Below are 20,126 nucleotides of genomic sequence, written 5' to 3'. Positions count from 1 at the left end.
CGAGCCGCCCGGGGGAGCGGGGCGCGGGCAGGTGCGGGGCCGCTCCATCCCCGCTCTGCCCGGGCAGGAGCGCGGCGCGCCTCGGGGGCGGGCGGTGTTTGTTTGTTCCCTGCCCCATCGCGCTGTGATGATCGCCGGGAGGAAGGAGCCTTCAGGTCAGCCGGAGAACTGCTGGCCCGGCGGCCGGCGGACAAGGGCTGCTTTGATCGGCGGGCAGCGGGAGCGCCGGGCTCGGATGTCCCGGCCGTGCGGGAGCCCCGCGGCGCCGCCGCTGCCCGCGGGCGCTGAGCGCCGCCGGCCGCTGCCCGGCACAGCTCCGCCAGCCTGAACTGGAGCCCCAGCCCGAGCCTGAGCCCCAGCCCGAGCCTGAGACCCAGCCCCAGCCCCAGCCCCAACCCCAACCCCAGCCCGAGCCTGAGCCCCAGCCCGAGCCTGAGACCCAGCCCCAGCCCCAGCCCCAGCCCCAGCCCCAGCCGCAGCCGGCGCCGCCTCCCCGCGGGCCCCGCGGGCGCGGACCCGCCGGCTCGGGCCGTCCCCGCCGCCTCCGCCCGGCGCCGCCCGGGGATGTGCGAGGCGGCCCCGCGGCCGGAGCCCTGCGAGCAGCAGCGGGTGAGTTGAGTGCGGGACGGGGCTGCGGGAGCGGGGCGGCACGCACGGACGGACGGACGGACGGACGGGGCTCCGCAAACTGGGAGCTGGCAGCCGGCAGCGGCGCTCCCCGAGCCGGGACGCTGGGGCTGGGGCTGGGGCCGGGCTCGGCCGGGGGTCGCACGCCGGGAGCAGCGCCCCGAGCCACCCTCGGCGGGCCGGGACCGGCCCGGGCAGCGGCTGCGGCACCGCCGAGCGCCCTCCCCGCCCAGGGCGGCCCGGCCCGGCCTTAGGCGCCTCCCCGGGGGCCGGAGCCGCGCTCCGAGGGCTCTGGGAGTGTGCAGAGCTCCGGGGATGTGCGGGGTTACGGGGCTATGCTCTGCTCCGCGGCTATGCCTGGCTCCGGGGCTGTGCCGGGATCCGGACTGTGCCCGGCTCCTGGGCTGTGCCGAGATGCGGGCTGTGCCGGGCTCTGGGGATGCGCAGAGCTCCGGGAATGTGTAGAGCTCCTGGGATGTGCAGTGATCCGGAGATGTGCAGAGCTCCGGGGATGTGCCGGACTCCAGGGCTCTGCACGGCTCCGAGGTTGTTCCCTACTCGGGGCTGTGCCCGGCTCCGGGATTGTTCCCTGCTCCGGGGATGTTCCCGGCTCCGGAGCTGTGTCTGGCTCCAGGGCTGTGCTCGGCTCCGAGGATGTGCCCGGCTCCCGGGTTGTTCCCTGCTCCGGGCTGTGCCGGGCTCCGTGCGGCGCAAGAGCAGCAGCCCCCGCAGGCTGCCCGGCGATGCCCCCTGGCACTGCCCGGCTGGCACGGGGCAGGCTGCACAAGTTAATGAAAACACAGTAAAGTATTCCCCTCATGTGCTACATTTTCTGTGGAGGCGACGTTGGGAACCAAGTAAGCCACAAATCGATTTTAACTAACCCATCCCAAAACCAAAAGCTAATGCATTCTTTAACTCCTTGTGCCATCTAGATCAGCATCACTAGAAACATCTTCAGCTCTCTGTGGTGTCTAAGCTTTAGCAGGCAGAGCAGAGGGGATCACAAAAGCACCAGAGAAGTGTAAGAAAACCAGAATACCGAGGCTTGTATGTGCTTAAATTATTCCTACGGTTTCGCTGTGCTTGCAGTAGCACATAAAGCAGCTTCTACCTGGTGGTCGTTAATGCAAATGGATTCAACTCTCCAAATAACTAGAAGTAAAAATTAGGTGCCTTTAGACGCGAGGAGCTCTCTCCTGCAGGAACAGAAAGATTAGCTCGCTTGGAAAACGTAGATGACTGCAAAGAACATATTTACACATGAAAGGTGCAGTGTTTCCTGCTGCTCTACGGAACTGTATTTTCAGCGCTCAAAGTCACCGCCAGAGTCAGGAGATAAGCATCATTGCTTCGGTGAGGCTCCGAGTGCTCAGAGCATTCCGGAGACTCGGCACTATTTAGTCTGTATAAATAACTTCTCTTTTGCTGCTTAATATGACTGAAAGTGGGAAGGGGATAATGGTTAATTTGCTTTTTTATTACCTATGAACTTCTAGCCCATAGTTAATGGAGGGCAGTTTTCTCACTCCTTGCACGTTTCAGTGGGATTTCAGTCCTGTGCCTCAGAGACCACTGGCTCATTTGACCAAAAATCCTGTTCTTCAGAGAAAAACAGCAGCTGATGAGGCACGTGAAAGTAGTTGTGCTGGTCCCTGTAGTGCAGAAAGACAGAGGCTGGGCAGACCTCAGGATTCATCCTCCTGAGCCATGGAAGAGCTGCAGTCTGGCACTGCCAGCCACCTCCTGCCGCTTCATGTCCCAGGAGCAGGGACAGAAGGGCAGATGAGACACACAGAAATAAAATGTGCTCTCGTTTACGTAGAGGAACAGTGTGAGAATGTCCAGTGAGCCACCAAGATAGGTGTTGGTAAACCCATGGAACATGAAATCTCTCTTACTTACATCTGTAGAAGCCTCTCTTACTTACATCTGTGGGATATTTGCCATCTTTAGTTTATTAATAAACATACACTTTAGGGACCTGTTTCTGCAGCAGAGGAGCCTCATTCTAGGGGAGGGGGACATCGGAGGAAGGAAGAGATTATTGGAAACTAAGGAATGTGAATCGGGCAGAAAACTAAGGAAAATAATCAGGCAGGAGTCCAGTGGAAAAGCAAAGACTGGAGATCTGAGAGACTGCAGCAGTTTGAGGAGAGTTTGAGTTGGGATGAACACAAGGCAGCAATAATACAGCTAAGCCAGTTTAAAATAATGAAGTTCTGAGTCTTAGACTTGGCTGGATGCATAGCCTGAGAAGGGTCCCTCACTGACTTATGGGGAGAGGGTGTAAGGAAGGCTGACCTTTGTGTGAGGGGTCTGCTGAATGTAGTGTTCCCATTATTTATCCCAGTGAAATTCCCATATTTTTTCCCATTGAATGGAAAGGGTGTGTACTGCCTGTGGATGTAAAGAGCCCCAGGAAATGCTGGCAGGGATCTCATTGTGAAATACTGAGAAATGCATTGCTGTGTGTGTAGGGATTGGAATCCCAGCTGGTGGAGGAAGGTCTGGCCCTGGATGAGTGGGAGCAGGTGAAGGGAGGGCCCAGAGCTGCCACCACAGCCCTGCAAAGGTGGCCCAGGTCCCTCTGAAGAGCAGGAGAATCTCCAGAGCTGCTGCAGGGGCTGCACGAGGGAGCGTGAGCTGTGCCGGCGGCGTTGCGTGACTGCGAGTGCCGCGCTCTAACCTCCACAGGCAGGCTGCTCGCAGCTCCTTAAAAATTGCTGTGAACACTCACTGTCTTCAGCGTGAGTCTGACAGGCTCCCAGCACAGCCTGAGTTTTTTTTTTCTATTTTTAGAGCCAGCTGTAAAGCTGTAGTCAAGAACTGCTTACATAATATTTTAGAAGTGACAGCGAAGCACAATGGCATATTTTGACCTTTGGCATTAGATAAGTAATTGGCAGGTTAAGTTAATTTTTATTCAAGCAAAGAGACTTGCTTTTTACTGCTTGTGAACTCCTGTACCTTCACACAAGATTAAACCCCACGGGTACATTTTAAAAATAGGTTTTGGTTCACTGGCCTTCCTTTTCTGTGCGGTGTGAAGGAAGCTCCTCCACGTGAAGGAACTCCACTCTTCTGCTCTCCATCCATGACACAAAGTGCGTGGTACGTGAGTGTGAGTGTGTGTGTGTGTGTGTGTGTGTGTGTGTGAGTGTGCACGGGCCTGGCAGAGGGCAGGATTCTTCACTTCCTGACTGACAGCCCTGTAGTATTACAAACAACAGGAAAACTCACCTAGAAAACACCTTTGTTGTGTGCAGTTGAGGAGCCGGTTTCGAGCCTGTGACTCAGGGTAAGAGCTCAGTGAATATTGCCTTTTCTATTGCAGACACTGGGTTATGGGCAAGTCAGAAAGCCAGATGGATATAACTGAAATGAATACTCCAAAACCAAAGAAGAAGCTGGGATGGAGTGGCCTGGAAATAGGGCTGGCTGTGGTGGTGCTGCTGCTGGCCATCGTGGCCGTCACCATGATCGTCCTGTACGCCACGTACGACGGTGAGTGCACGGGGCTGTACATGGGAGCAGGCAGGGGGAAATGGGGCTGGGATGGATGAAATGTGAATGCTTGCCTGATCACCGGTAAGGCAAGGGAAGGCTGGAGATGAAGCAAAGCTGCTGGGAAAGGTAAGGCGGAAATATGAAAATGTAAAGCTGCTGTGCCTGGCAGCACAGGTCAGGAAAGGGGAAGGTTTGGAGGGAGAAGGAGAACTGGATGTGAAATGCAAGCTGCCTACGGGAGCACAGGTACAGGCAGGGGGAAGTGGTGATTATGGAAGTGCTGGACAGGTACAGGCAGGGGGAAGGCTGGGATGGATGAAATGCAAAGCTGCCGTACCTGGGAGCACAGGTACAGGCAGGGGGAAGGCTTGGATGGATGAAATGTAAAGCTGCCATACCTGGGAGCACAGGTACAGGCAGGGGAAGGTTTGGAATTCTGGCTGAAATGCAAAGCTGCCACACATGGCTTGTTGCTGGAAAAACTCCGAAACCGCCTCTTTCCAACTGGGACTCGGTAGATTCGTTTGTTCCTGCAAAGTTGTGGTAAACACAAACCATCTGCTGGTTCTGACTGAGGAATACTTCTGTTTGTAATTAATGCTTCAGTAAGCAACGATCCCAACAAAGAACAACATTGCTGAAGAGAACCAAACTCCAGGGCTCCCTTTGTGTTCCTGTTTTTCCTTTTTCAGGCTGTTGCAGCAAGGACTCTCAGTGAGTGTAGTCATCCTGAGAGGCTTTGTGCTTCAGTAGCCAGAGCAAAATAATTTCATTCAGGGGGAAATACATTGGTAATTTTTGGAAAAGATAATACAGAGAAGCTAAAATTTCCATCTAGGGTCAAACTAGAATTTTTCCTTATATTGGAATTAAGTGTTTTTTTATAAATTTTGAAGTACTTAATAGTTGTGCTTAAGCTTTTTATTGAAGTATAGTTCAATTATGGACTGGAAAAATACCATTATGGGGAAAAAAAGAAAGTTTTATTTTCAAAGTCTCAAAAGGAAATATTTTAATTTTCCTGAATCCTGTATTTTTTTCAGAATACTTCAGAGTGAATGTCTCAGAATTTTCATATAATTCCTTGAAAATCCTTTTGTCATTGTAAAGTATTGCTAAATCCAAACTGGCTTTGTCATTCTCTCCAGTCCTTGAGCTATTTTTCTCTAAATTGCTTCTCTGTTATAAAAATAGTATTTTGCCCACCTCCAATTGATGGGTCATTTTCCTCTGATGACTACAAAAATTCCACATGATGAGTGACTAGCACTGAATGACCCTAAAGGGTTGAAGATGACGGTATTTTTAGAGCCTGATCCTATAAATATTCCCTTACTGACTGTAAGGTGTCCATTCATATTATCTTACTGTACAGTGCCATTAAGTTGACTGTCAATGGAAATATCTACAGTAGATTTTATTATATTGACATTGAGTAAATAGTTAAGTAAATAATTAAGAATATGACTTATGTATTCTCTTTTAGATGGCATTTGCAAGACACCAGACTGTATCAAATCAGGTAAGAATGAAAACACATATGTTTTAAATTAATTTATGTGGTTTAAAACAAAGTTGCTACCACAGAATTCTCCCATCTAACTGCAGAAAAGTGTGGCACAGGGAAGCATGGGTCTGTTACCCCACATGATTTCCTTAGCATAGTTCTGCAAAAGTAAACTTTTGTACATTTGATCATTTTTTGGATAAGCTGACACACTCTGATGACTTCCCTGAGCTCAGGCACACAGCCTGATGGAACAGGGATTTTGGTCTCAGTTTTTTTAAGTCTCTGTTTCTTACCTAGGTAAGCATATTGTTTTGCTCCTGAATCCTCCCCAGGTCACTGGCTGCTTTGCCAGCTCATATTTCTTTATTTGTAAGCTATTAAAGCAACAACTGGCAATCAGGAGCACTACAGTAAGATTAATCATTACTAGTAATTGATATGAAGCTCTACAATCTTGGTGCCAGAGTAAACAAGTGACAGTAGGAACAAAGCCCAACACTGGTGTGTCACAGCAGCACTGAGCACTGATCAAGAGTGCACTGCGTATTACCTGTATTTGCATAGGTATAAATTCACCTGGATCAGAGATAAAATAATAAAATTTTTGTAACATAATCGATTATAATATATAACTAATTCATAATTAAACATAATTTGTTATAATATATCCGTGGTATCAGCCAAATAATGAATGGTTATCTGGGGGCTCAGGTGTGCAAGCAGCACTCTTGAGGAGAGTGTTCTGCATGTCATACTCACTGTATGTGCTTCACATGCAGCCCTAAATGAAACACCACAGTGCCCACAGCTGAGCCCTTCCTGGTGCTTTTGCAGGGTTTAGGCTTTAGGTTCTGATAAAATTGGATAGCTGATATTGGCTGGGCTGGACCTTGGAGCAGGAGAGCGATGGGAGATGATTATTTCTGTGTGGCACATTGGATTACCCAGGTGCTGACTCCAAGCAGAGCAACCCGACTGCACAGTTCAAGCCAGGTTTGATATTACACTGTTAATGATTAGATTTAAGCAAGACCTGGATTTCTCCTGGCTTCTGTTGTGAGGTTTTTCCCAAAGGACAAGTCAGTGGATAAGGGCTGTATTTTCTTGGTGTCAGGAGGTGTTTCTGTCCTGCTGTCGGTGTTTGGCAGGGCTGGGTGTCCAGCCTGGCTGGGAAGGTCTGTGCTGCTGGACTGACACGTGCCAAGGGCACCCAGGGCACAGGGATGCCCTTCAGGTGCTGCCCAGCCTGCAGAGAGATCAGAGGGACACCCTAGAACAGGAGATGGTAGGGATGGTTACAGCCTTCCTCTTTCACAGCAGACAGGTGGAGCTAGGACAGGAATAAACTGCAGCATCCAAAACACTCCCCTTCCCCTAACTGAAACAGGGCAAAAGGACAGAAACCAGCGCCAGGGCTTCCACAATCCCAGAGCACTTGGGGCTGCAGCAAGTGTCACAGTTAGTGAAAACATGACTGAATTTCCCAGTCCCTGGCTGTTGGCATGATCCTGTGTCCCTTCAAATCAAAGTCACCCTGAAGCCATCGACTTCAGCAGGGAAACCATCACTAGCAGGCTTTGCATCTATTTCCACAGTGGGTTTTGTGCTACAGAAGCAGTCTGAGGTTGCAAATGCACCTGTCCATGGCTATTTCCATCTTGCAGGTGCTGGAACACTGTAAAACCATCAGGTGTTGGCCTAGGATGTGACACTCCTGAGCCAGCAGGAAAATGGGGGCAGGCAAACCAACACAAACAGCACAGACTGTCTCTCCATTTCCACCAGCACAAGAGACATGGAAAATATTGAAAGCACTGGAAAAATAACTATAAATATTTGACTTGCCCATGTGCAGGAATGAACACTTGAAATCACAAGCCTCATAATTTACTAAAAATAATGTCAGAAAAATGGGAAGAATATTCAGTATCCTGGGAAATTCAGAGGTATCCCTAGCTCCTGCCTGACTCCCCAGATCTCTCTTGTCTGTGACAGACTCTGTTCTGGCACACTGGTGGTAGAAGCAGTCTGGGTGGAATAGGAATAGGCACAGGGAGAAGCCCAGGGGTTTATGGGCAGCAGCTGGGAAGCTGTCACCAAGGAATTGGATTTCACTGAGAATCCCTGTCACGACTGGTCAGTGACCGGCCAGTCTTGGACAGGGGAGTCACAGGGATAGCAAGAGGCAGTATCAGCTCTAGAGAAAAATGGGGAGCAGCTATAATAATGAGTGTAGCTTCCAGAAGGCTTTAACAGAAAAACCTTTCCTGACAAGAACTGAAATAGTCCAACAAAGTCGGTATTTGATTGAAATAGACAGGATTGAGTTGAGTCTAAATCATACTTAATTACCAAAATTACATTACAGTGGATAGTTAACCTCTGCTATGCCTTGTGCTTTTAATGTCCCTTTTCACCACGTTTCAGTACAAAGAAGGCTAAGTGAAGGGTAAATGAAGGGTAAATGAAACATCCTACATTTTATTCAGAACTGAGTGACCCCTCACAGGGAGCAGGAACATCTGCCAGTACACCATCAGTAAACACAAACAACTGGAGAGTGTGGAAGCGTGGTCAGCACAGGAATAGCAATTCCTTGTTCACCGCTGAGAACTCGGTTTGCTCTAGAACATCCCAGTACGCTCGAGCCTGTTCTAGACTGAGGACATTTGTGCCCTCCCTCCTGAGAGACAAGGAGCGTGTGCAAAGCGTGTGCAAAGCGTGTGCAAAGCGTGTCTGTGTGCTGCAGCTGCCAGGATCCTGGAGAACATGGACCCCAGCGCCAGGCCCTGCCAGGACTTCTACCAGTACGCGTGCGGAGGGTGGCTCAAGAGGAACGTCATCCCCGAGACCAGCTCCCGTTATAGCAACTTTGACATTTTGAGAGACGAGCTGGAAGTTGTTCTGAAAGGTCAGTGCAGTTTGGGGACTAAATAAAGTTTCTGCTTTGCCTTCCGTGTTATCCCGAGAAGTTGTGGTTTTCTAGCAAAGCTTAAAATACTGCCAGATATTTCAGGTTTTTTGTGTTTGGTTCAGGACAAATGTGCCCCAAAGTGTTTGGGGGCTCTGGGAGTGTGCTGCTGTGTGTGGCACTGGAGCAGGGCTGGGCAGACCTGCCCTTGCTGCTATCTGCAGGTCAGAGCAGCTGCAGTCCCCACCCTGAGCCTGCCCAGCGCAGCACCTGGCAGGAGGAGGAGGAGGAGGAGGGAGAGCTCTGTCTGTGTGCACATCAGCTGAAATGCTGCAAGCTGCTCCCTGGCAGCCCATGCCCTGCCTATCTGTGTTCCATCACACAGCCCAAAGAGCAGGCTAGCTATTTCCCTATCTGCCATATCAACAGTATCACATTCTTCACCATCCCTTTTCTCAGGTGAGAATAACAGAGTCCAAGAAGGCAGTCTGTACTCATGTAACACTCTCCAGCCCATTCTCTCCAGGCTAAATATCCTTTTTTTTTTTTTACTTTGCCTATCTCCTGGTTTTGCCAGCTGTGTCTTCTCACAATAGCCTGGTTGTTTAAAACCTGTCCCTGAGGAGTCAGAGCGTTTGTATTTCCCCCAGGGACCCTACAGAGTTATGTCCTGGCTCTGTTCCATCAGCACAGACTGCAGCCCCTGCAGGGCCCTTCACCTGCAGAGCTTTCCCCTCTGCTGAAGGGCAGAGCCTCCCTGGGCTGGGCACGGAGCTCTCCTGGCACAGCCCTGCTCCCCAGAGCCTGCCAGCACAGAGGAGAGTGACCATGAGAGAGCAGGAGTGACCAGCACAGAGCAGCAATGACCATGGCAGAGCAGCAATGACCATGACAGAGCAGGAGTGACCATGACAGAGCAGCAATGACCAGCACAGAGCAGCAATGACCAGCACAGAGCAGGAGTGACCATGACAGAGCAGCAATGACCAGCACAGAGCAGGAATGACCATGACTCTCTGTGTGTGTTCCAGATGTCCTCGACACCCCCAGCACCAACGACATCCCAGCAGTGCAGAAGGCCAAAACCCTCTACAGGTCCTGCATAAATGAAAGTAAGTGTCCCCTGAGGCCATGGCCTGCAGACACCCCAGCAGCACACAGAGGGTGCCCCAGGCAGCTGCGCCTGTGTCCCGTTCTGTGCATCCTTTCTCAGATGATATCCTGTGTGAACACTGAAATGTGTCTATTCTATAGAGCCCAGTCAGAATGTCAGCAGTAACACTGGTATTGTACCTCTTGCTTTACTACCTTAAGTATTTTAGGTAACTCTTCAGTTACTAACTTGCTGCAGATATATAAACTCAAATCCTTTCAGTTAAATGGGAATTAACTTCTTTTGTAGAAACTAGCAGGGATGAGGTGAAGGCTGCCTGGCACACCAGGCTCTGCCACTAGAACAAAGAGCAGTAAAAGTTTGCAGGGCTTCCTAAACCATATTTTTATCATTTCTGTAATAGTGTGAATACTTTTCAAAACTAATTTCAAGCTATCTGCAGAGAGAGAAGAAGAAAGATGGTACTTCAATGTCATGGTCTCAAGGATCTGCATATGCTGTTTGTGACAGGAACATTTTTATATTAAATGTTAAAGCACAGTCATACATCAGAGCAAACTGCTGCTGTGGTGATGGGGGAAACTGTTCTCAGCTTCACTTTTCTGAACTCATTATAATATATGTTATAATACATAACATTTGTGGGGTTTAAAATGTCATGGTAACTCATTTTATTTTTTCCAAAAGCTGCCATCGATCTCCGAGGTGGAAGTCCTCTAATCAGTTTATTGCCAAATGTGTCTGAGTGGCCTGTAGCAACAACTAACTGGGACGATTCCTATGGTGAGATAACCTGTGCTTACTTCCTTTTAGTTAAAATACCTGAATTATTTAATTTATCGCTTACTAAAAATAGAGACTGACTATACCTTCCATTTGCTTAGGTACTGCTTGGACAGCTGAGACAGCTATTGCACAGCTCAACTCCAGATATGGAAAAAAAGTCCTTATTAATTTTTTTGTTGGCACGGACGACAAAAATTCCACAGCACATATCATTCACGTAAGTCTGCCTGGGTGCCTTGTTGATCACAAAAGTGCAGCAAATAACTGAAAGCACAGACATAAATGTTGGCAAGGAGGAACATCAGTGATATGGATTTGACCTGAGCACTTTGTAGATGAATTTGTGAGTTAGTGTGGTTTTCAGCTGAGACTGTGGGTTCCACAGTTCCCTGAGCTGACAGCTCTGTTCTGAGTGCTCACACACTGTCACTGCCAGGGAGACAGGAGTGGCAGAGACAGAAAGGTCATCTCTGAAACCTGAACGTCAGCAGGGCAGGAGCTGCTGGCTGCTGGGATGGAGCATGAGAGCAGCAAGGGCCGTTCCCTCCTGGCAGGGGCGGATGGAGCCTCCTGTGCAGCAGTTCAGGGATGCAGGAGCTGCCCAGCTGCTCCCTGGGCTCTTCTGTCACCTGTGGGTCACCTGTTTGAGCACTGGCTGCCACTGCCTTGCACTGCTCAGCAACGGGAGAGGAAAAAGATTGGAAAGAAAACCAAAAAGTTTAATGAGAACGAAAATAGTTAAAGGTGGGCAATTAAAAAGGTGGGCAACAGGGGGAGAGAGGAACGCCCCTGTGGCCAGAACATAATCCGTCCAGTGGAGCCTCAGCACCTGCAGCTCCCAAGGAGCAGTGCAGGGCTCTGCCATCTCCCTTAAGCGTTTCTCTGTTTCCCTCTGCCTTTACAGATCGACCAGCCGGGGCTGGGGCTGCCCTCCAGGGACTACTACGAGTGCTCGGGTGCATACCAAGAGGTGAGGCTCACACAGGGACAGTGCTCCTGCTGCAGCCTGTGTTTTCCAGGCAGCTCCTCGGCTTTCGGAGACCTTTTGGAAGGAGATAAACAGAAAATAATTTAGCTTTCTTACAGAGCCTCGCAGCTGGATCAAGAGCTGTCCCCTGAGTGTCAGGGCTGTATTTAGGCAGAATACGAGTGGCCATGGTCAGCCCTGTTGTGGCACTGCAGAAAGGAGGTCACCTCTGAGCTGTGACCCACTGGCAAATGCTGCAGGTGAACTTCTAGCAGGAATAGGCTTGGGAAGAAACACAGAACATTCAGAACCAGAGAGACAACACTTTGCTGCATGAAAGATCTGAAAAGATCACAGTCTCCTGCAGCAACTGCTGAGCACAAACACAGCAGCAGAAGGATGTGATAGCCCAGAAATGGCTCAGAGACCTGAAACCCCACATGGGCTCCTTTAATTCTTGTTTGCTCATTACTTGTGCGGGTCTCATTAACCTGTTAGCACTGACACTGTATCCCTGTTGCTAATCTTGGATGTGCTCTAAGTCCTTGAGAGCTGAAGGGTGTCTGTGCTGAAGTCATGGAGCTGAAACTGCTACCACAGTGACCTTTAATTAACCACATTCCTTCTCTGTAATTAAATGCAGAAGCAGTGAGAAAGTGTGCAGGCCATTTGGGCTTTGGAGGTATTTTGCTGATGTGCCAACAGTTAATGGTGATTACATTTAATTACAGATCACATGCTCATTAAGACAATCATTGCCATCTGAACTGCCAGGTCCATGTGAGATGGCCTTTAGGAGCTGACTCACATTGCACACTCTGTGCCTTCCATGTGAGTGTTAACTGCAGCACTGAGGGACAATTCCTGTCCTCTGACCTACCTGAGTATCAGCTGGGCACTGCTGGAAAGGAGAGGAGGAAATAAACACAGTTGGAAAACAGCATTATCACTGGCAGCAGGCTCCCAGTGTCCCAGTGTCCCTGCTGCACGCCAGAGCTGTTCCCTGCCAGCCCCTCTCTCCTGCTCCTGGCTCTGCAGGAGCTGCCCACAGCAAATCCATCTCTGCCTCCTTCCAGGGCTCTGTCCCCAGCAGCACTGCCCACCCCACAGCCACAGCTGGAACCTGCCAACAAGATAATTGTAAAGTCTTTTACTCCTGTAAGGTACAGGATGGCTCTGCTCACACTGGAGTGATTCCCATGTCTTAGGCTTCCACTGGAATTGCTGAGACTATTTATACAGTCCAGATGAAATTAGCTGACTTAGTTCTTTGCTGTCTGACTTCAGAGCTGCACCTAGCAGAAAAAGAAAGTCACTGATTGGTACCTAAAAACCTCTGTTAACTTTGAGGTAATAGCTATATTGAATTTCATGGTGGCTTTTACAGTGCTGGTACGCGCTGTCTTTTGTGACTTGTTGTAGCTGTCAGTGGTTTCATGGGCTTTTCTATTTCTGAAATGATCTCTCCTGCTTGGAACTGGCACTGCGAGTTGAGCCCTTTGGGCTGCTGAGCCCTGTCCCTGTGCCTGTGCCTGTCCCTGTCCCTGCAGGCAGCCTCAGTGGGCACAGCCAGGTGGGCACAGCCAGGTGGGCACAGCCCCAGGTGGGCACAGCCCCAGTGGGCACAGCCAGGTGGGCACAGCCAGGTGGGCACAGCCTGGCAGGGAGGGTGCCCAGCAGGGCACAGGGAATGGCTGCTCACCTGCAGCTCTCATTAAACAGGTGTGTCCCCTGCCTCAGGAGCTGAATGTACCAAAATACTCCTATCAGTAAAGCTGATGACATGCACACCTTATTAATCCTAGCTTTAATCACAGCTCTGGTAGGTTACATTGCATAAAACAGATTTGTTATTTGATAGCTGATCCAGCACTATGCATGTTTGTTGGTTTTTTTTATTTGCATTGAAAAGGAATACTGAAAACAGCATTTCTGCTGATAGAAAAATGAGTGTGACTTAACAATGAGGAACTGGAATTACAAATAATAATGGAATTACAATAAAACAGAGGTTCCATAAAATACAATGACACCTTAAGATATTTGGCTGTGTGGCATTTCAGAGAATTTTCTGCTGTATTTACATTCTTACCATTGCTGAACTCTTTAATGTTAGATTTCATATAAATTGTCAGTGGTATACCTAACTCTGCATACAGCAATGCGAGTTCTGGCTGTTCCAAGGAGCACTGGGGGAGGTTCACAGCTTCTGGGAGAGCTTTTCCCACAAAGCCAATTCCCTTGGTTTATGTTCCTGGGAACACAGCTCTTTGGAAATGGTATTTTTGGAACTTGTAATTAAAGTGAGCTAGAAAAAACATGGGTGATGGTTTAAATATGGACATACAAATGTCTCATTCTAAATAATGAAAACAGTGCAGTCATTGGGAGTGTTCAGCTTTGAACACTGCTCCAGTTACCCAGCAGTGCTCCATCAGGAAATGCTCACAGTCAAATTCTAGTTGTGACCTAACAGTATTTCTGAGAAAATTGACCTGTTTAAAGAAGGAATGAGAACTGTAGCTCATAAAAATGAAGGTGAAATCCTGAAGATAATCAAGGTATGCTCTCCTTGGAAGAGTTTTGTCTTTAAACTGCTCCTGTTTTTTCCTGCAGGCATGTTCTGCCTATGTTGATTTCATGATTTCTGTAGCTAAACTAATCCGACAAGAAAGAAATCTTCCTGTCAATGAGAGTGACATTTCTGCACAAATGAGAAGAGTTATGGACCTGGAGAAAGAGATCGCCAATGTAAGAAAAGCTTCTTTAAACTATCCTTTAAACAATTGGCCTTTTCCACAATGCCTGAGAGAGCTGACAGTGCAGTGAGTGGTTAACCTCCTTGTGCTGCTGTTCTGTGGGAGCAGAAATGCTCAGAGCCTGTCACACCTGAAGGAACAGCTGTGCCCTGGGAGGAGCAGGGGAAAGTATTCGAGGCAGCTGTTTTCCAAATAACCAAATGTTTATCCTGACCTGCTCACAGAAGGCCTGCAAGAGCAGAGAGAGACAGATTGGGGTCTGGTTAATGTGGTTTAGAGCGTGAGGTTTGGAGATGTCTGGGGCCTCTCCTCCCTTTGTCCCGTTTCCCTGTGGGCTGTTTGGATCCCAGAGCAGCAGATTCCCAGCCCTTGGCCTGCTGTGAGCACAAAGTCATGTTTGTGCTGCACAAGCTGCTCCACAATGCTGATTGTTCCAAGGGCATTTTTTACCAAACACTGTTCTCCCTTAAAAGAAAAGAACAAAGGAAAAATAATATCATGAATTTGACTTTGGAGGAATAGCGAGGGTTTGAATGTGCGTGGAGCAAACCAAAGGCATTCATGAGCAAACCATGGCTTATTATTATTAACCACTGCAGCAGGACCTGAAGCTGAGGATGACCATGAAACAGGCTGAATACATATTTTACAGCTTCAGCTATTTCTGAAGTTACACTGACAGTAAGGTCTCATACTTGGGAAAACCATTTATGTAAACTAAACCCATCTGACTTGGATTTCCTTCATTTTCATGAGAAACACACCTCTGGGCTTGGATCAGAGATGGGCAATTATTATCAAAAAGGGAGTTAATTGAAGAAAGGCTTTAAAGAGCAGGATGAGAGGAGCTCATGCCTGCACTGTCCCTGCTGTGGTGGGGTCCAGCTGGTGCTGGGGGAGCTGCCACTGCCTAAAAGGGATTTTAACCTTGCATCCAAAACTCAGCATCAGCCTCAGTGTGACTGAAGAGAGCTGGCATTGTGCTCTTGGGAGTTTGTTTAAAAAACACAGAAAAAACCCCACTGAATGCACAATAGAATAGGGAAGAGGAAGCGGAAGGGAAGGATAAAAGGAGGCTTGGCATAACTGATTTTTCAAAGCGCTTTAAAAGGGTGAAATCTGCTGCTGTGGATGCAGATGTTGAACTCAGCAGTGCCCAGAGCAGCACAGGGCTGTGTGAGCTGGGGCTGTGGGTCACAAAGAGCACACAGGGCAGATGTGCACCCCGAGCAGAACCAAAACTCCTGGGAACTCACTCAGTACACTCAGTGATTCTCTCCTGATTCACTCTGACAGGCAACAACAAAATCTGAAGACAGAAATGACCCACTTCTGCTGTACAACAAAATGACCTTGGCACAACTCCAAAAGAACTTCTCACTGGTAATCAATGGTAAGGTGAGTGATCCATAACCTGGTATTTAACCTCTAATTTATCACTGATGGGATTAAACAATGAAGCCTGGATTTTTTTCTGTTAAAGACATATTTGCAATAGAACAGGATCCCTGATGGGCACAGTCTTTCTTGCTCTTCTGATGACACTGAACTGTATGCACATTCTGTACCCACTGCTTCTCCTGAAGGCACATCTTCCCATCGGCCTCAACATAAAAAGATGGAAAAGTACAAAGGGAAAAACCATTTCCAGTGGGAGGTGTCTCTGCCCATGGCAGGGGGTTGGAAATAGATGATCTTTCAGATCCCTCCCAACCCAAACCACTCTGTGGTTCTCTGATCCTGTTCCTTGTCCCCATGGGTTCATGGCCCTGGAGTCCAGCCTGCAGCCCCCAGCTGCCTCAGGGATGTTGAGTGAATACCCAGCCCCACTCTGTTTATCCAGAGCTGCAGATTCAGAGCAAGAATCCAGTTTGCCCTGTAATTACTGCTGGCAGGGCAGGCAGCAAGGAGCCCAGGCTGCCAGGGCCATGAAATGGGGCAGCTCTGCACGTCCCTCCCAATTCAGTCACCCCAGGATGGGTCAGCTCTGCTCCCACCCCGAGCCACGTGCTGTTTGTGAGGGCAGCCTTCAACCCACGGCCCCAGAGAGCAGCTGAGAACCTGCCCAAGCTCTGCCAGCACAGCTCTGTCTCCCCAGGAACACGATGTCGCACTGAACACGGGCAGGTTTTATCCTCATGACTTTTATTGAGGTTTGGGAGGCCAGTGAGGTGCCATGAAGCACTGTTATTCCTGGCACTTGTTCATATTCGCTGCAGTTTTATTGACTTTAATTCTCTGACAGTTCCCTCCTGCCTGGTTTAATTGGTTTCATAATTCACCGTCTCCCACAGGTGTAGTTGGTTACCATTACAGTCATGCTGTCAGAAAACAACAACTCCTGTCACAGAATGGCATTGCCCTGGTTATTATTAGTGCCTGGGGGGTGCTGCAGATCAGCACTAATTTAAATTTATTCCAAAATGCTCAAAAGACACTTGATGGGAGCTGGTAGTGTTGCAGTGTCTAAGGATAGAACAGCAATTACTCCCAAGATTAGCCTGGAGTTTGCTGCTTCTCTCCCAGACCTGCAGTGACTGCTCCTGAAAGCTCATCTGCTCTCCTCAGCTGCTTCCACTTGTCTGATGGAAGGCATTACCTCTCCAATAAACCTTTCCAAAGACACGGGCAGGGAACAATCACCAACACTTTTTAAAGTAATAGGCAGAACAGAAACTTTAAAAAAAAATTGTGTTAGTTTGAAATCAAAGCAATTTCTCTACCCTTTCTGCCAAGAACCCCCCAATGTTAACAACATTTCTAGAGCTATAAATGATCTCAGGCCAGCTATTATTACAATGACCCCATTTATAAGTAGTGCAAATATTAGGGAAACTAAAGGCAGAGCAGCTGTGTCATGCAAACATACTTAAACTGTTTACGATGGAACCATATCATAATGCATATTGATTTTCCAGGACTTCAACTGGTCAGAATTCATAAATGCCATCATGTCAACTGTGCAAATCAACGTTGACAACACGGAACACGTCATTGTTTATGACCCTGACTACCTGCTCAAGCTCAGGTCTATTCTTGAAAAATACTCTTCCAGGTAGGTGTGGTATTTGCATTTTCTTTCCAGAAAACTTCAAAAGCCTCAGAACATCACCAGCTTATTGTTGTTTTGTGAAACAGAGACCTTCAGAATTACATGGCCTGGAGATTTGTCATGGATCTTGTCAACAGCCTCAGCCGGGACTACAAGGACACGAGGAATGCTTTCCGTAAGGTGCAGAAATTCACCTCTCCCTAACTTCTAATGATGGCTTTTGTGAGCCACAAAAGATAGGTTTTTATGTAGGTGTAATATATAAATATTTAATGTATTTTGGATTTTGCACACAAAAGCCAGATGTGTTTGCTCTGCTGGAGCGTATCTATAATTTATGGGATTTATGCCTGATAGCTGAGTGGATTTGAAAGCACTGCTCTGGTACCTGGTCTCTTGTTTTTCTGAATCTAAATTAATCCCCATTTTGGTATCAGAACAGCCCCATTTATTTGCACGGGATTACAGTTCTGACTGACTTGTTAGAAACTCCTCATCATCCAGGGGAATATATTCAAGGCAAACATTATGGCCCCAATTTTGGTTTCCAATCATTCGATCCTGCTGACAGCTCAGTGCTTTTAAGGAAATGCTGAGCGATTTCAGCAACTGGGCATGGAAGTTCTTTGTATTCCCACAGCAGAATTTATTCCTCTGTAAGAGTTTTCATGGTGATCCTGGTTAGAGAGTGAGTCCAGCTAAGTGCCCTGCATGGGCATGGACTGGGTGTGTGCACGGAGGTGGAGGAGGCCCTGTTTAGCCCTGTTTGGCCCTGTTTGTCCTGTTTGTCCTGTTTAGCCCTGTTCAGCCCTGTTTGTCTGCTGTGTGTCTCCTGTTTGCCCTGTTTGTCCTGTTTGTCCTGTTTGCCCTGTTTAGCCCTGTTTGCCTGCTGTGTGTCTCCTGTTTGCCCTGTTTACCCTGTTTAGCCCTGTTTGCCTGCTGTGTGTCTCCTGTTTGCCCTGTTTGCCCTGTTTGCCCTGTTTGCCCTGTTTGTCCTGTTTGCCCTGTTTACCCTGTTTAGCCCTGTCTAACCCTGTTTAGCCCTGTTTACCCCTGTTTGCCCTGCTGTTTATCCCTGTTTAGCCCTGTTCAGCCCCGTTCAGCCCTGTTTGCCCTGTTCAGCCCTGTTCAGCCCTGTTCAGCCCCATTCAGCCCTGTTTGCCCTGTTTGCCCCGTTCAGCCCCGTTTATCCCCGTTCAGCCCCGTTCAGCCCCGTTCAGCCCCGTTTATCCCTGTGTTTTCCTGCTGTGTGTCCCGCAGGCGCTCTATGGCACCACCTCCGAGAGCGCCGTGTGGCGCCGCTGCGCCAACTACGTCAACGGGAACATGGAGAACGCCGTGGGCCGGCTCTACGTGGAGGAGGCCTTTGCTGGGGACAGCAAGCACGTGGTGAGGCCCTCACCCCTCAGCCTGAGGGTGTCACCCCCATTCTTGAAGGTTTTCCAAGCCTTCTGATGTTGACATTCTTGTAACGAGCTGTCTCGCACACTTTCTGTCAATAACTTATTGTTTCGTGTTCTTTTGTGGAAGAAAGGAGTTTGTTAGACTGCTGGTTTGTCCAGTGTCACTGGAGAGGTGGCACTGTCACCCTCCAATCCACTGTCACTTTTAGAAATCTATAAATGTTAGAGTCAGAATATAAACTTGTCTTTTCTCACCTTGAGAACAGTGGTGTGTGCACTCGTGTTGTTTCGTGTCCTCTAGTGACACAAGTGCACTCCATCAAGGGCACTAAGTATTTAACAATACTCTGTATTTAGCATTTTAGAGTATTTAACAGTACTCTGTCTAGTCTTTTTTCCAGTTTTCACAGGAGAAGGTACCTTCATCACCACCATGAGTAACAGCAGCCCCCTCGAGCCAGGTCTCATAAGCCCTTGGAGGTCTATTGCCCTCCTAAGATAGCTCAGCTACCTTTGGAGGCACAAAAACAGCAGGATAGCTTCTGTTGCAGTATTAGAAACAAAAAGGTTTAATAAAAGGCAAAATAACAAACAAAAAAAAAACCAAGCCAAGTGCAAGAGGTTTTTGCTCCTAGTAAAACACCTCACAAAAGCAATTAGTTTCTTTGTTCTCTTCTTTTTTCTAGTAAATTGCCTAAGCAAGACTTTTTAGCTTCTGTCCAATTAGCTATCCTTGAGTTTGATGTCCCTTAAGCCTATAAAGTAGGTTTTTCACCTAATCAAGGAAATAAACTTCTAAGCTTGTTTCCTTTTTAAAAAGACAAAGAATAGTTTTGTCCCTCCATCAACAAAAAGCACATTCCTATAGCCATGCTCTTCCTGACACAGCTTTGGTTGCACTTTCTATTACAGCCTAATCAAGGTGAGCTTGATTTTCGAGTTTTTATTCAAGTGCTAATAACAGTTATTCCAAAGGTTTAAAGCTGCAGGTTTTTCCCAGAGCAGAGTGTGAAATGTGGGGTTATTCCAAAGGTTTAAAGCTGCAGGTTTTTCCCAGAGCACAGTGTGAAATGTGGGGTTTGCAGGTGCACAGCTGGGCCAGGTGCATGGGCAGCTGTGCAGGAGCATCCCCACATGCCAGGAGCTGCCCTCTGAGAGTGGCACCGTTCATGCCCTGCCACCGCTGGGCACAACTGAATAAATAAATAACCATTTACCAATAAATAATAATAATTTACCAATAACCAATAACAGTTGGTGATCTCTGCTCACCCCCAGCCACACAGAAAGTTCCAGAAGTGAAGCCCTAGCTGATTGTGATCACCACTGGAATCCTGGTGTGAAACCACCCATTTTTGGGTTTGGCACAAACACAATGATTCCCTCAGATGCACAACATCCAGCAGGGCAGTGTCTATCAGGTTTTGGTAACCCTGCATGGCTGAACTGCATTGCCCACCCTCTTACTCTGTGGGTTTGTAACATTC

General features: G+C 48.4%; 1 protein-coding gene across 3 annotated transcripts in view; it reads left to right on the top strand.

The window, feature by feature from the left end:
- The first annotated feature begins 511 nt into the window (after nt 1-511).
- The window catches only part of MME (membrane metalloendopeptidase), a 31,254-nt gene continuing 11,639 nt past the window's right edge, over nt 512-20,126 (top strand). The window contains exons 1-13 of one of the 3 annotated variants that reach the window (XM_064721343.1): nt 512-609; nt 3,965-4,134; nt 5,624-5,659; nt 8,397-8,558; nt 9,590-9,670; nt 10,360-10,455; nt 10,557-10,675; nt 11,363-11,428; nt 14,042-14,176; nt 15,481-15,582; nt 17,103-17,239; nt 17,323-17,416; nt 18,497-18,625. In XM_064721343.1, the coding sequence (XP_064577413.1) occupies nt 3,975-4,134; nt 5,624-5,659; nt 8,397-8,558; nt 9,590-9,670; nt 10,360-10,455; nt 10,557-10,675; nt 11,363-11,428; nt 14,042-14,176; nt 15,481-15,582; nt 17,103-17,239; nt 17,323-17,416; nt 18,497-18,625 (1,317 nt within the window). In that variant the 5' untranslated portion in view covers nt 512-609; nt 3,965-3,974. Of the gene's footprint in view, nt 610-3,964; nt 4,135-4,429; nt 4,487-4,737; nt 4,852-5,623; nt 5,660-8,396; nt 8,559-9,589; nt 9,671-10,359; nt 10,456-10,556; nt 10,676-11,362; nt 11,429-14,041; nt 14,177-15,480; nt 15,583-17,102; nt 17,240-17,322; nt 17,417-18,496; nt 18,626-20,126 lie in introns of those variants that run through there. The other 2 variants (XM_064721345.1, XM_064721346.1) reach the window with 2 other exon arrangements.

The sequence above is a fragment of the Zonotrichia leucophrys genome, chromosome 9 (genome assembly GCF_028769735.1).
Source record: "Zonotrichia leucophrys gambelii isolate GWCS_2022_RI chromosome 9, RI_Zleu_2.0, whole genome shotgun sequence".
Taxonomy (NCBI): domain Eukaryota; kingdom Metazoa; phylum Chordata; class Aves; order Passeriformes; family Passerellidae; genus Zonotrichia; species Zonotrichia leucophrys.
Note: the sequence above shows the minus strand (reverse complement) of the source record. Positions and strands in the feature narration are given on the sequence as shown.